This window comes from Candida theae (genome assembly GCF_024610275.1).
Source record: "Candida theae strain CBS 12239 chromosome Unknown scaffold34, whole genome shotgun sequence".
Taxonomy (NCBI): domain Eukaryota; kingdom Fungi; phylum Ascomycota; class Pichiomycetes; order Serinales; family Debaryomycetaceae; genus Lodderomyces; species Lodderomyces theae.
This window is the reverse complement of record NW_026261393.1, coordinates 71,625-84,644: the sequence shown is the minus strand read 5'-3', so window position 1 is coordinate 84,644 and position 13,020 is coordinate 71,625. Positions and strand designations below refer to the sequence as shown.

The 13,020-nt window shown below is 41.4% G+C and overlaps 6 protein-coding genes across 6 annotated transcripts; 5 read left to right on the top strand and 1 right to left on the bottom strand. All coding sequences in view use genetic code 12, as the record gives it.

Moving 5' to 3' along the window:
• Window positions 1-10: 10 nt before the first annotated feature.
• ATP1 (F1F0 ATP synthase subunit alpha) lies at window positions 11-2,125 on the top strand (the record flags this gene model as incomplete). Its single annotated transcript, XM_051750919.1, has 3 exons — window positions 11-85; window positions 315-457; window positions 700-2,125. 3 exons carry the CDS (start codon window positions 11-13, stop codon window positions 2,123-2,125), a joined length of 1,644 nt encoding a protein of 547 aa, XP_051609836.1.
• A 226-nt stretch (window positions 2,126-2,351) lies between these two features.
• Window positions 2,352-3,095, top strand: KGF57_001687 (sepiapterin reductase family protein; the record flags this gene model as incomplete). Its single annotated transcript, XM_051750918.1, has 1 exon — window positions 2,352-3,095. One exon carries the CDS (start codon window positions 2,352-2,354, stop codon window positions 3,093-3,095), a length of 744 nt encoding a protein of 247 aa, XP_051609835.1.
• A 399-nt stretch (window positions 3,096-3,494) lies between these two features.
• On the top strand, window positions 3,495-4,346 carry URA6 (bifunctional uridylate/adenylate kinase; the record flags this gene model as incomplete). The annotated part of the gene is made up of 1 exon (XM_051750917.1): window positions 3,495-4,346. One exon carries the CDS (start codon window positions 3,495-3,497, stop codon window positions 4,344-4,346), a length of 852 nt encoding a protein of 283 aa, XP_051609834.1.
• A 341-nt stretch (window positions 4,347-4,687) lies between these two features.
• On the top strand, window positions 4,688-5,215 carry ESS1 (peptidylprolyl isomerase; the record flags this gene model as incomplete). Its single annotated transcript, XM_051750916.1, has 1 exon — window positions 4,688-5,215. One exon carries the CDS (start codon window positions 4,688-4,690, stop codon window positions 5,213-5,215), a length of 528 nt encoding a protein of 175 aa, XP_051609833.1.
• A 631-nt stretch (window positions 5,216-5,846) lies between these two features.
• Window positions 5,847-8,441, top strand: APE2 (metallo-aminopeptidase; the record flags this gene model as incomplete). The annotated part of the gene is made up of 1 exon (XM_051750915.1): window positions 5,847-8,441. One exon carries the CDS (start codon window positions 5,847-5,849, stop codon window positions 8,439-8,441), a length of 2,595 nt encoding a protein of 864 aa, XP_051609832.1.
• Window positions 8,442-8,446: 5 nt separating this feature from the next.
• TUS1 (Rho family guanine nucleotide exchange factor) lies at window positions 8,447-12,412 on the bottom strand (the record flags this gene model as incomplete). Its single annotated transcript, XM_051750914.1, has 1 exon — window positions 8,447-12,412. One exon carries the CDS (start codon window positions 12,410-12,412, stop codon window positions 8,447-8,449), a length of 3,966 nt encoding a protein of 1,321 aa, XP_051609831.1.
• Between the last annotated feature and the right edge of the window lie 608 nt (window positions 12,413-13,020).

The window sequence follows — 13,020 nt, the reverse complement described above, 5'->3', positions numbered from 1 at the left end:
ACATATAGAAATGTTGTCAGCACGCCCTGTTTTACGTAACGCAGTCCGTTCTGCTGCTGTTGCTGCCAGATCATCAGCCAGAGTTGTATGTATATCTACAGTCAATGGATGGGAGAAACTGCGTTGGAATAGATTATTGTTCATTTCCTAGACAGTTCTATTGTGAATTCATCATCAATTGAGAATAACAGTTGGGTACAATGTCACAATCAAGACATTGGCCTATTTTAAACATATACAAGTAAGAGGAGATGGTGCCTGTTTCTCCCCCCCCCAACCAGTTATCAACACAACATCAGTACTAACTCTTCTAGGCTCGTCCAACTTTGTTGACTGCTCAAAGATTTGCTTCAGCCAAGGCTGCCCCAACTGAAGTCTCTGCCATCTTGGAAGAGAGAATCAAGGGTGTTTCTGATGAAGCCAACTTGAACGAAACTGGTAAAGTTTTGTCAGTCGGGTATGTATTTTAGAACCGAAGAACGTGCATGCATTGTGGTGGCACTATTGCCATTGGCTTCGTCTTTGTCATCGTCATCACCGTTACCAGCACTTTTATCGTTGTCGATGAATTTTTTTGACAAACCTCGTTGTCCAATCAGAATTTTTTCCTCACCACGCGCACGCTAGCAAAGCACACACACACAAACACACACACTTTTTTTTTCAGGACGTTGTAATAATACTAACAATATTTTCTAGTGATGGTATCGCTCGTATTTACGGTTTAAACAACATTCAAGCCGAAGAATTGGTTGAATTCGCCTCCGGTGCCAAAGGTATGGCTTTGAACTTGGAAGCTGACCAAGTCGGTGTAGTCTTGTTCGATTCAGACAGATTGGTCAAGGAAGGTGAAACCGTCAAGAGATCAGGTGAAATTGTTTCCGTTCCAGTTGGTCCAGAATTGTTGGGAAGAGTTGTTGATGGTTTGGGTAACCCAATTGATGGTAAGGGACCAATCAATGCTTCAGGTCACTCCAGAGCTCAAGTCAAGGCCCCAGGTATCTTGCCAAGAACCTCTGTCCACGAACCAATGCAAACTGGTTTAAAGGCTGTTGATGCCTTGGTCCCAATCGGAAGAGGACAGAGAGAATTGATCATTGGTGATCGTCAAACTGGTAAGACCGCTGTCGCTTTGGACGCTATGTTGAACCAAAAGAGATGGAACAATGGTTCAGATGAAAAGAAGAAGTTGTACTGTGTTTACGTTGCTGTTGGTCAAAAGAGATCAACTGTTGCTCAATTGGTCCAAACTTTGGAACAAAACGATGCTCTTAAATACTCTGTCATTGTTGCTGCCACTGCCTCAGAAGCTGCTCCATTGCAATATATTGCTCCTTTCACTGCCACCGCCATTGGTGAATGGTTCAGAGACAATGGTAAACACGCCTTGATCTGTTTCGATGACTTGTCCAAACAAGCTGTTGCTTACCGTCAATTGTCATTGTTGTTGAGAAGACCACCAGGAAGAGAAGCTTACCCAGGTGACGTTTTCTACTTGCACTCTAGATTGTTGGAAAGAGCTGCTAAGATGTCTGAAGCCAACGGTGGTGGTTCATTGACTGCTTTGCCAATCATTGAAACCCAAGGTGGTGATGTCTCTGCTTATATCCCAACCAATGTTATTTCCATCACTGATGGTCAAATTTTCTTGGAAGCTGAATTGTTCTACAAGGGTATCAGACCAGCTATTAACGTCGGTTTGTCAGTCTCTCGTGTCGGTTCTGCTGCTCAAGTCAAGGCTATGAAGCAAGTTGCTGGTTCATTGAAATTGTTCTTGGCTCAATACAGAGAAGTTGCTGCTTTCGCTCAATTCGGTTCCGATTTGGATGCTTCAACCAAGCAAACTTTGGCTAGAGGTGAAAGATTGACCCAAATCTTGAAACAAAAACAATACCACCCATTGGCTGCTGAAGAACAAGTTCCAGTTATTTTCGCTGGTGTCAACGGTTACTTGGATGACTTGCCAGTTAACAAGGTTGGTGAATTTGAAGAAGCTTTTGTTTCTCACCTTAAATCCGACTACTCTGAATTGTTGAAGGCTATCCAAGAAAAGGGTGAATTGAGCAAGGACCAATTGGACCAATTGCACAAGATCACCAAGGAGTTCGTTGCCAACTTTAACTAGATTGGAGAAAAGGGAGTATAGTCCATATATATATTCGCAAACAAAAAATAAACATTTTGTAAGTTAGGTTAAGACATGTAGGAAGACAAATTGAAATCCCGCATTTTCATTTCGAACTGATTTCCACCAACCACAAATATTTGCAACACCAAAACATGCCACACGTTTCAATTGTAACAGGAGCGTCAAGGGGTACGTAAAGTAAAACTTCCACTTTGATTCAAACATGACTAACTATTTCTCTCTAGGAATTGGGAAAGCAATCGTTGATATACTCTTGCAAACATCGGAAGCCAAAGTTGTTGCCATTGCAAGATCACAAGACATTCTTCAAGAATTGCAAAACAAATACGGCCGCGACAGCTTTGAATTTGTATCAGGTGACGTGACAGATGCCAACACTCTCCAAAAGGCAATTGACGTTGCACTCACTCAATTTGGACAAATTGATTCTGTTATCGCCAATGCTGGTGTTTTGGACCCAGTAGGAGCAATCAACACCACATCAATCGATGACTGGAAAAAGTTATACGATGTCAACTTATTCTCAATTGTCCAATTGATACAACTCAGCTTGCCCGAATTGAAACGTACACATGGTAAGGTTGTTGCTGTCAGTTCTGGAGCTGCTACGAAACCGTATAGTGGATGGTACGCATACGGAAGCTCGAAAGCTGCTTTGAACCACATCATTGCGTCCTTGGCGGCAGAGGAACCTTCCATACAAGCGATTTCCATAGCTCCGGGAGTAGTTGACACTGAAATGCAGCAGGATATTAGAGAGAAGTTTGGTGCCAACATGAGCAAAGAAGAGTTGCAACGATTTATCGATTTGCACGAGAATAAGCAATTGGTCCCCCCAGAGGAACCCGGTACGGTTTATGCCAACTTGGCATTGAAAGGATGGTCAGACGATTTGAATGGACAATTTCTTCGTTACAATGATCCAAAACTTGAGTCCTACAAGTAGAGTAGTAATAAATGCTAAAAGTTACTTAATCATGTAGAAAGCGGAATATACATTAGTGATAATTTAGCTACGGCATTGAGCGAGCTGACGAAGAACATGTCGCCATGCACAATTGGAAAGTTCGGATAACTACGCTTGAGCTTTAGTGATTGTCTATGAAAATCTCTCTCTCTCTCTCTCTCTCTCGAGGCACAATCTTTGGCTCGGCATTGGCATTTGATTGCTAAACTGCCTGCACACCCCAAAACGGCTCTCTACTTGTTTCATTCTCCACTAAAATGTTTTATGTTTGCAACGTCTGTGATTGTCAAATAATCAGACGTACAATAACGAGACTGAGAAAAAAAAAAAATTGAGAGTTTAATTTGCTTGTCAATCGATATCACCCATTCACTCAACATGCTCCCCAGACAGGTATTTACCAGAGCTGTTGCTCGCGACTTGAATCCGAGTTTAGTACTCAGGAGGCTCAAATCAACTAGGGCTACACCACCACCACCACCTCCACCTCCTCGCCCCACGCTCAAGGGAAACACTTTGCTCATTTTGGGAGCATTGGTTGTCGGTACGACCATTGCTGCTACATTGTACAACAAAGATGGCCCCAAATCGGCATTCGAGCCAAGTGGAGCAACCCCACAAGCAAAATCACCCGAATTCCCACCAGGAAAGATCAACGTTGTGTTTGTTCTTGGTGGACCTGGCGCTGGAAAGGGAACCCAATGTGACATATTGGTCAAGGAAAGAGGATTCACTCATTTGTCGGCTGGTGACTTGTTAAGAGCCGAACAGGTAAGGGAAGGGTCCAAGTATGGGGAATTGATTGCCAAGTGCATCAAAGAAGGAACCATTGTGCCACAGGAGGTTACTATTGAGTTGTTGAATAACGCAATCAAGGAGAAATACCAACAGGGACAAACCAAATTTTTGGTCGATGGGTTCCCAAGAAAAATGGACCAAGCTTTGACTTTTGAAGAGACAATTGCCAAATCAACTTTGACTATTTTCTTTGAGTGTCCTGAACAAGTCATGTTGCAAAGATTATTGGAGAGAGGAAAGACCAGCGGGAGGGCAGATGACAACATTGAGAGTATAAGAAAGAGATTCAGAACATTTGTTGATACATCAATGCCTGTGGTGGACTACTTTGATGAGCAAGGCAAGGTGGTCAAAGTCAGATGTGATCATCCAATTCCAGTGGTTGCCAAACAAGTGTTAGAGGCGTTGAAGGATAAGGGCATTCAATTTTAGAAAGATTTAGATACTAGAATATAAAGGACTGCATGGTAGACATGATTGTAGAAGATTGTTCGAGTGTACTTTCTTTGCACCTCTTTATTCAAAACAGCGCACGTGATGCTTCGAACTTTCATCACGTTAAGAGAAAGAAAAAGGAGCAGAAAAAGAAATCAAGACTACGATAGAATTTGTCAGATGCAACTCACGCCTTTCAACATTAAGCAAACCTTGTCCATAAATTAGCTGATTGCCGAACCTATACAAGTATAAAGGAGAGGTGTAATATAAACGACTGGTTCGCTATCAAAGAATTCCTGCTACGGTCACAAGTAAAAACATATTGAAGCGTAACAATGCCAATAAACACGGGTCTCCCTCCTAATTGGACAATCAAAGTCTCAAAAACCCACGACAAAGAGTACTTCTTCAACCAAGCGACCAAAGAGTCGTCGTGGGATGCTCCATACGGGACCGACACCGATGAGCTAAATGAGTACTTGAGGAAATTCAAAGAGAATGGGAAAAGGCCAGTCATTAACAAAGATGGTCAGATTAGAGTCAGCCACATTTTGACAAAGCATAAACAATCTCGAAACCCAAAATCATGGAGGAACCCAGATATTAGTATTACGAGGGAGGAGGCTATAAATATCACTAGAGACAACCTTTCTAAGGTGTTGAAGGGAGAAACATCATTCAATGAACTAGCTGAATCCGTGAGTGACTGCAGCTCCCATAGTAGGTCGGGGGATTTGGGCTTCTTTGGAAAGAAGCAAATGCAACCTCCTTTTGAAAATGCTGCTTTCAATTTACATGTGGGCGAGATAAGTGATTTGGTGGAGACGGATAGTGGAATTCATATCATACAGAGAACTGGATGAACAGTGTTGGAGGGAATAAGTTATCTGCGGTGTATAGTGTATGATTATATAGTGAGCACTTTAGTAACTTACTATCACGAATAGTCAAATAACCGTTAGCACTCTATTCCATAAATGCATGCAGTATGGGAACAAATATCTCCTACATTTTACTTTACCGAGTTCTTATGAGCATAGTACTCCGTATGTTTCTATATACAGCTTCGTAGTTATGCTCTTGTATTGCACTACCCTCACTAAAGCAGAATGTCTTCTGTATTGTTGTCGCTTGGGGCCACGGCACCAAAAAAATTACATCACAAAAACAGTGGGTTAGGCGTTTTGAATAAAGAGAATAGGCTTTGTGCTATTCTATTTATTGCAATTGGAGTGGCACCGACCGCCAATTGCCGAATTAGGACAGATGAATTGTACTCTTCTCAAGCAAAAGGAAGCAGTAGCCATCATAAAAACAACGACATAGTCTCAAACAATGCAAAAGACACTCCTACAAATACCGAGTCGATTTGCCCTTCGAAATTGGTTTATAAAAATTTCAAGACAAAATATTTTTCAATCTCCGCGAATAAATCATCAATTTCCCTTGAGAACACGTTGCCGTCCATTGCAATTGCCTACTTTATACAGATCAATGTGCTCCCATAGTCAATCTAACTCTCAGGGCAGAGAAGTGTTGCCCACAAATGTTACTCCATTGCATTATGACTTAACATTGGAGCCAAACTTTGACACCTTCAAATTCAATGGTCAAGAAACCATTGATTTCCAAGTCAATGAAAATACCGATTTTATTACATTGAACTCGTTGGAGATTGAGGTTCAAGAGGCCAAGCTCGATGAAGTTCCTATCAAGGACATCTCGTATGACACCGACAAACAAACTGTCACTTTCAAGTTGCCAGACCACTTGGTCAAGGACTCACAAGCTCAATTACATTTGAAGTTTGTTGGTGAGTTAAATGACAAAATGGCTGGTTTCTACAGATCAACTTACAAAGAAGATGGTAAAACAAAGTATTTGGCGACAACTCAAATGGAACCAACAGATTGCCGTAGAGCATTTCCATCGTATGACGAACCATCAGCTAAGGCTAAATTCACCATTTCATTGATTGCCGACGAAGGCTTGGTTTGTTTGTCAAATATGGATGAGAAAGAGACCAATTTGATTGGCGAACACAAGAAAAAGGTAACTTTCAACACCACTCCATTGATGTCTACCTACCTCGTTGCTTTTATCGTTGGTGATTTGAAATTTGTGGAAAACAACAACTACCGTGTGCCAATCAAAGTTTATGCTACCCCTGGATCAGAACATTTGGGTCAATATTCTGCAGACATTGCTGCCAAAACGTTGGCTTTCTTTGATAAAAAGTTTGACATTCCATACCCATTGCCAAAGTGTGATATGGTTGCTATCCACGATTTCTCAGCCGGTGCTATGGAAAATTTTGGTTTAATCACCTACAGAACCGTCGATTTGTTGATTGACCCTGAAGACACCAATGTCAACACCAAACAAAGAGTGACGGAGGTTGTCATGCACGAATTGGCCCATCAATGGTTTGGTAATTTGGTTACTATGGACTTTTGGGATGGTTTGTGGTTGAATGAAGGATTCGCCACTTGGATGTCTTGGTACGCTTGTGATTCCTTGTATCCGGATTGGAAAGTTTGGGAATCTTATGTATCTGACTCTTTACAACATGCTTTGACATTGGATGCTTTAAGAGCCTCCCACCCTATTGAGGTTCCAGTTAAGAGAGCTGACGAGATTAACCAGATTTTTGATGCAATCTCATACTCAAAGGGTTCATCTTTGTTGAAGATGATTTCAAGATGGTTGGGTGAAGATGTATTCATCAAGGGTGTGTCGAATTACTTGAAAAAACACAAGTGGGGCAATACACAAACCTTGGATTTATGGAAAGCTTTGAGTGAAGCTTCCGGTAAGGATGTGGTCAAGGTTATGGATATTTGGACTAAAAACATTGGTTTCCCAATCGTCAAAGTAGAAGAAGAAGGTAACACCATCAAGGTATCGCAAAACCGTTTCCTTGCCACTGGTGACGTCAAGCCTGAGGAAGACAAAGTGTTGTACCCTGTATTTTTGGGTTTGAAAACCAGTAAAGGTCTTGACGAGTCGTTGGTTTTGAATGATAGGTCCTCTACATTTGAATTGCCAACTGCTGACGACTTTTTCAAAATTAATGGCGACCAGGCTGGTATCTATCGTACCGCTTACGAACCATCCAGATGGAACAAGTTGGGTAAGGCTGGTGTTGAAGGAAAACTTTCGGTTGAAGATCGTGTTGGTTTAGTGGCTGATGCCGGTTCCTTGGCTTCCTCTGGGTTCATCAAAACCTCAAGCTTGTTGGACTTGGTCAAGTCGTGGTCAAATGAATCCAACTATGTTGTTTGGGACGAAATCTTGACTAGAATTGGATCCATTAAGGCAGCATTGTTATTTGAGGATGAATCCACCAAGAGTGCGTTGAAGAAATTTACAAAAGACTTGATTGGTAAAAAATTGAATGAAATTGGATGGGAGTTTACGGATTCTGACTCATTTGCCGACCAGCAATTGAAGAGCTCATTATATGCTTCTGCTGCAAACGCAGATGATCCGAAAGCGGTTGAATTTGCCAAAGATGCATTTAAAAAGTTTGTTGGTGGTGATAAAAAGGCCATTCATCCAAACTTGAGAGCCACCATTTTCAACATCAATGCCAAAAACGGTGACGAAAAGACTTTTGAAGAGATTTTCAACATTTACAAAAACCCACAATCAATTGAGGAAAAAATTGCTGCCTTGCGTGCTTTGGGTAGATTTGAAAAGCCAGAAATTTTGGACAAAGTTACTGGCTTGTTGTTGCAAACTGACGTCATTAAGCAACAAGACATTTACATCCCAATGCAAGGCATGAGAGCTCATGCTGGTGGTGTTGTCAAATTATGGGAGTGGTTGAAAGAAAACTGGGATAAAGTTTACGAATTATTGCCTCCCGGGTTGTCCATGTTGGGATCAGTTGTGACTTTGGGTACTTCGGGATTCACAAAGGATGAACAAAAGAAGGATGTCGAAAAATTCTTTAGCGCAAAGGATACCAAGGGGTACAACCAGGGATTGGCTCAATCTTTGGATATCATTACCGCCAAGGGTAAATGGGCTGATCGTGACTCCAAGTTGATTTTAGAGTGGCTTTCTTCAAACGGGTACAATTGATAGCTCTATGTAGGTACTAAATCAAACAATAGCTGCAAACCAGGCACAAGTGGATTGGCCATTACCAAACTCACATCTCTGCCTTCGGAAATTAAATGTATTCCCTTTCCTGTAACCACTTGTACTAGATCGTTTGAGCCTTTGACAAAATCGGATATGGACAACACCTCCAAAATGTCCTCTCTAACCAAAAGTAAATGATTGTCAACAAAGTCGACAGATTGTGCTTTGAAATCAAAAATCAAAGCCGTTTCTCTGGACAAAGAGCCACTTTTGTTGATGAATATAGCAAATTCGGAATAAACAAGTAAAAACTCGGTATTGTTGTTTAGCTTGAACATCCCCATAGGAATTGAATTAGATGATGTGACGAGTTTCTTGATTGTTTCAAGCGTAGTACCTGGCTGCTTTCGTGAATAGTGGTCCAATTTCTTGTGCTCGATTTCAAACGGCAAATCAGGAACTGATCGAGGCATTAACTTGTCCAACTCCATAATCTCAAACCCTTTATCGGTATGTAAAGCAAATGATGAATTGAATATGGAAATTCCAAAACACTCAGCTTCAATGTAGAATTTCCGGTCATCCTTGAATCGACTAAAGACGCCATTGTTGTCGGTCTCTGGGATGAGAACTTTGAAAGAAGTTACATTGAGCTTCTTTTTGGCAAAAAATAACATGGGAATATTCTTGTGCATCTTCATGGAGAAGAATAAAACAGGGTCCTTGGAGAGGGAAGTACCCACAATCTCCTTTCGAGTCCCAGTGTAGACATCCAATACTTGGCGAAGAAAATAGTAGCGTAGAGCTTTGTCACTCAAGGTGACCACCAAGCCTATATTTGTGTCGACGTGTATTTTGCTAAAGTCGCCACCACTAAGCACTTTTTTCCAACGGCTTTTTGATTCACAACAATACATTCCAGAATGCAACCCAACAAAGGTAAATTTTAAATCCATATACTCGAATTTGGCGCAGCATTGAACTGAACTTTGCACGACTCTATTTCTAGGAGCTTGTGTGCTGTATATGTCGGATAATCCCAATTTTTGCGTTTTAGCTACTGCGTCTAGACATAAGTCATGAATGGTGTCGTTTGACACCACAACTGGTAATTTTGTGATCCGATTGTTGTATTCATATGCAAAGCAAGATGATGACAATGCTTGTGCTCGATATATTTTGGTGTTGAATAGCCGCTTGTTCATATTCACACGTGCCGTTGTTAGATAATCAATCCAATCATTCTTTTCCCGCTCCGTCTTACAAAGGAATAGGTAGGTATGTCTGGGTCTACCGGCATAGCGTAGTTTGACACCATATTTTGAATCCTCATCCTCTTGGTGGGGTGTCTTTGTAATTGGGGACGAAGAAAGCTTGATTGTTGATGGTGGAATAACACGATCCTCAAAGGACAAAAAATCAATTGGTATTGGATCTTCACAGATTTTGTACTGGGCTCCATTTGGCTTGGGGGTCTTCAATCTCTCAGTTATGAGAATAATATTGTCCAAGAGAATGACGTGCATCACCTGGGAGGTGATTTTCAAGTCACTTCTTCGCGTGAGATCACCTCGGCAGATGAGCTTCCTATTAATTGACCCGAGGTTGAGGTTTCTTTGACGAAGATTGGATTTCCAATACAATTGCGATTTCAATTGCTCAAGAGCGTGTACATTGTCAGCAAGTTTCTTTGAATCGTTGATTTTCGATCCCAATTTCTTAATCTCATCACTGGCTTGCTTCAACAAGAAATATTCCGGTTCGTGCTCATCAAACCTCTTTTGAATGTCTAATAGTTGTAATGGTATCTGCTGATACCTTGAGTTAAAAGTGCTCATAAACAAAATTGGCACATTTACTTTTAATTCTTTTACCTGTGGCAATTGTCCAATGCGCTCATCAACATACGTTTTCAAGCTGGGTGTACCTAGTAGCTCCTCAATCATTGGCATGTTGTTCATGTAAGTTACCAAATAGGGCCTCACTTCTTTTGCCCAATCGGTATAAATGTTAACGATCTCAATGACATTTTTGATAAATTTTCCCTCAGCAATGAGCACCTTCAATAACGGTTCAAACAATTGCTTCTGATGAATCTTGACAATTGAAGCACCCGTTTTGATAACTTCTTCCTCAAATACTTTGATTTTGGGACTGTTCAGCCCAAAGAACCCCTTTGCAGCTTTGACAAACAGCGGCGCCACGACATCTACAAAGCACCGGGCTCTTTGTATAAATGTCTGCTCGTATCTCAACAAATCAAAAATTAGGGATTGCCTTTTAATCATATTGGTATCCAAATCACGCAAGTCATCAACAGTTAGCCGCCAATGGGCAGCCCAGTCAGTGGCCAACACGATATCCTTGATATTCATAGACCTCATTTTCCTCTCAAGATTCATCATCCTACTAAAGGGACAAATTGTTGAGTAGCACGTCATTTCCTCCTCCCTGGTATGGCTGATGGTAGTGTAACAATGCAGTAGTTCGGGAAGTATACCATTCACATAGACCTTGTCGTTGAACAACACAACACTTCGATCCTCATTGCCATTGGGCCGGTGTAACTCCATCACCTCGATCGCTTGTGTCTGCAAAAGTGAATTGAAAGCCGTTTGCGAGTTATGCATGACCACGTCAAGAGACAAGTCACTTCTATGAAATGCAATCAACCTTGTTATCGCTTTGAGTAACTCCGGTTTCGATATTGTCAGATCGCTCAACCATACTTGTAATTTACAGCACCACTGAAACAAATTTGACAATGACCATATCTTTGAGCAAACCTCAAAATGTTGCACTTGCAATGCGGAAGAGCTGAACGGAAGCTGGGGAAGATCCAAGGGAAGTGGTGGTAGCTCTTGTAATTTCTTGGGAAGCGGAGGTGGTGGGCCCGTCAGTAATGGTGGTGGTGGTGGTGTTGGTAGTGGTGGAAATGGTGCAGTAGAGCTGGTGGTTGAGCTAATGTCTCGGCTTGGCGGTAGTTCAGGCAAAAACGAATAGTCAAAATAGTCAGTCACTGGTGATTCGTATTTATAGATTTCCTCGTCGTCGTAAAATGGATTATCCGACACAACTCTGTATGGTGATGCAGGATGGTGTTGTGAGTACAATGAGTCTTGACGTTCTTCCACTGTATCAACGTGATCATTCAACATGAGAACCGGCCTCTCAAAGTAATCGCTTTGGTTTATCCTTTTCGGAGACGGAGATCGACTTTGCGTATGGGAATATACAGAAAGCCTCCGGCTAGGTGTGTGTGTTGGAGAAGATTCTTCCAGGTCTATAAAAGACGAGTCTATGCTCTGCCTCTGGTGTGTGGGAAAGGTTGATTGTGAGTCTCTCGTGCTCAAATTTGGGACTCCGTACAATTTTGGTGAGGTTGTATTTACTGTCTCCTCTATAATAGCCCGTGTTCTCATTTGTGAAGGAGAATCCACATCAAACGCAAAGCTGCTATCGAAATCATCATCTAGAAAGTCCTCAATCTGCCGCGTTGGGTATGGTGGGATTTTATCTGGATTATCTACTGTGTCTGAGTCAAACGAGGTTCGTTTGGAGACATTTGGATTTGATCGCGATCTGGACATCTGCTGATAGCTTCGTTGAGGTAGAATACGGCTGATTTGTATACTCGCATGTGTAGGCCTAGGTGGAGGAGAGTAGATACTCTTTGTTGGAGTTGTTGAATCATCGTACTCCCAAATTTCTTTCGGTCCTTTTGGCTTCGGCGAATCATACGATGTAAACGATTCGTCAAACGATATCTCAGTTGTGTTGTGTTGGTCTTCCACGGGAGTAAAGACTGAAGGATCGATTCCACTAATTGTGGAGTGTGTGAGCCGAGACAGACTTGTGTATTGCCCTTGGCTCAGAATTGGGGCCGATGATGAACCGGATCCATATATCCCGCTGGGGTCTGATTCCGAAGGTGGGGGTTTTCTTCTGGGTGGTTGCTTTCTTGACATTCCGATACACTAACCACAGACACAAAGTGGTACCTCTATAGTGATGGCTCTGAATTGTAACGCTTGGCTGTCTGTTAAAACTTCGATGGAATTGCAATTAACCAATATTGGCACAATTTGATTGTGCCTTAGCGCTATGTTTTTGTTTTGTTCAAAAGATTTTTTTTTTTTTTTCCGACTTTAAGTTGCAACAAGTAGATGCAGCGAAGTACAAAAGTGTGGTTGCAATTGATGACAATTAGGAACTAGAGAGACGAGTAGCTATTGAAATGAGATTGTTGAAATTGAAAGGTGACTGGCTTTAGATTATCCTTTGCTCTTTTATTGTGTCCCTTTTTCGTAATTTTTCTCAAATAATTTGCAAGCATGTAGGTGTAAATATTTTTAGGTTCCTTATTCTCAGATATGAAAAGTACGTAAACATTTCAGGGCTTACATTACGCAAACAATTGTACAGTAAGCCCAAACACATCCTCCAGACATCTTCACTTGCTTTAACTGGAACCTCTTTGAATGTACTTGAAGTCGTCAGATTGTTTCAGTCGCGTCTTACCACAATAAAAAAAAAAAATAAAAATAAAAAAAAAAGAAAAAGAAAATAAAAAATA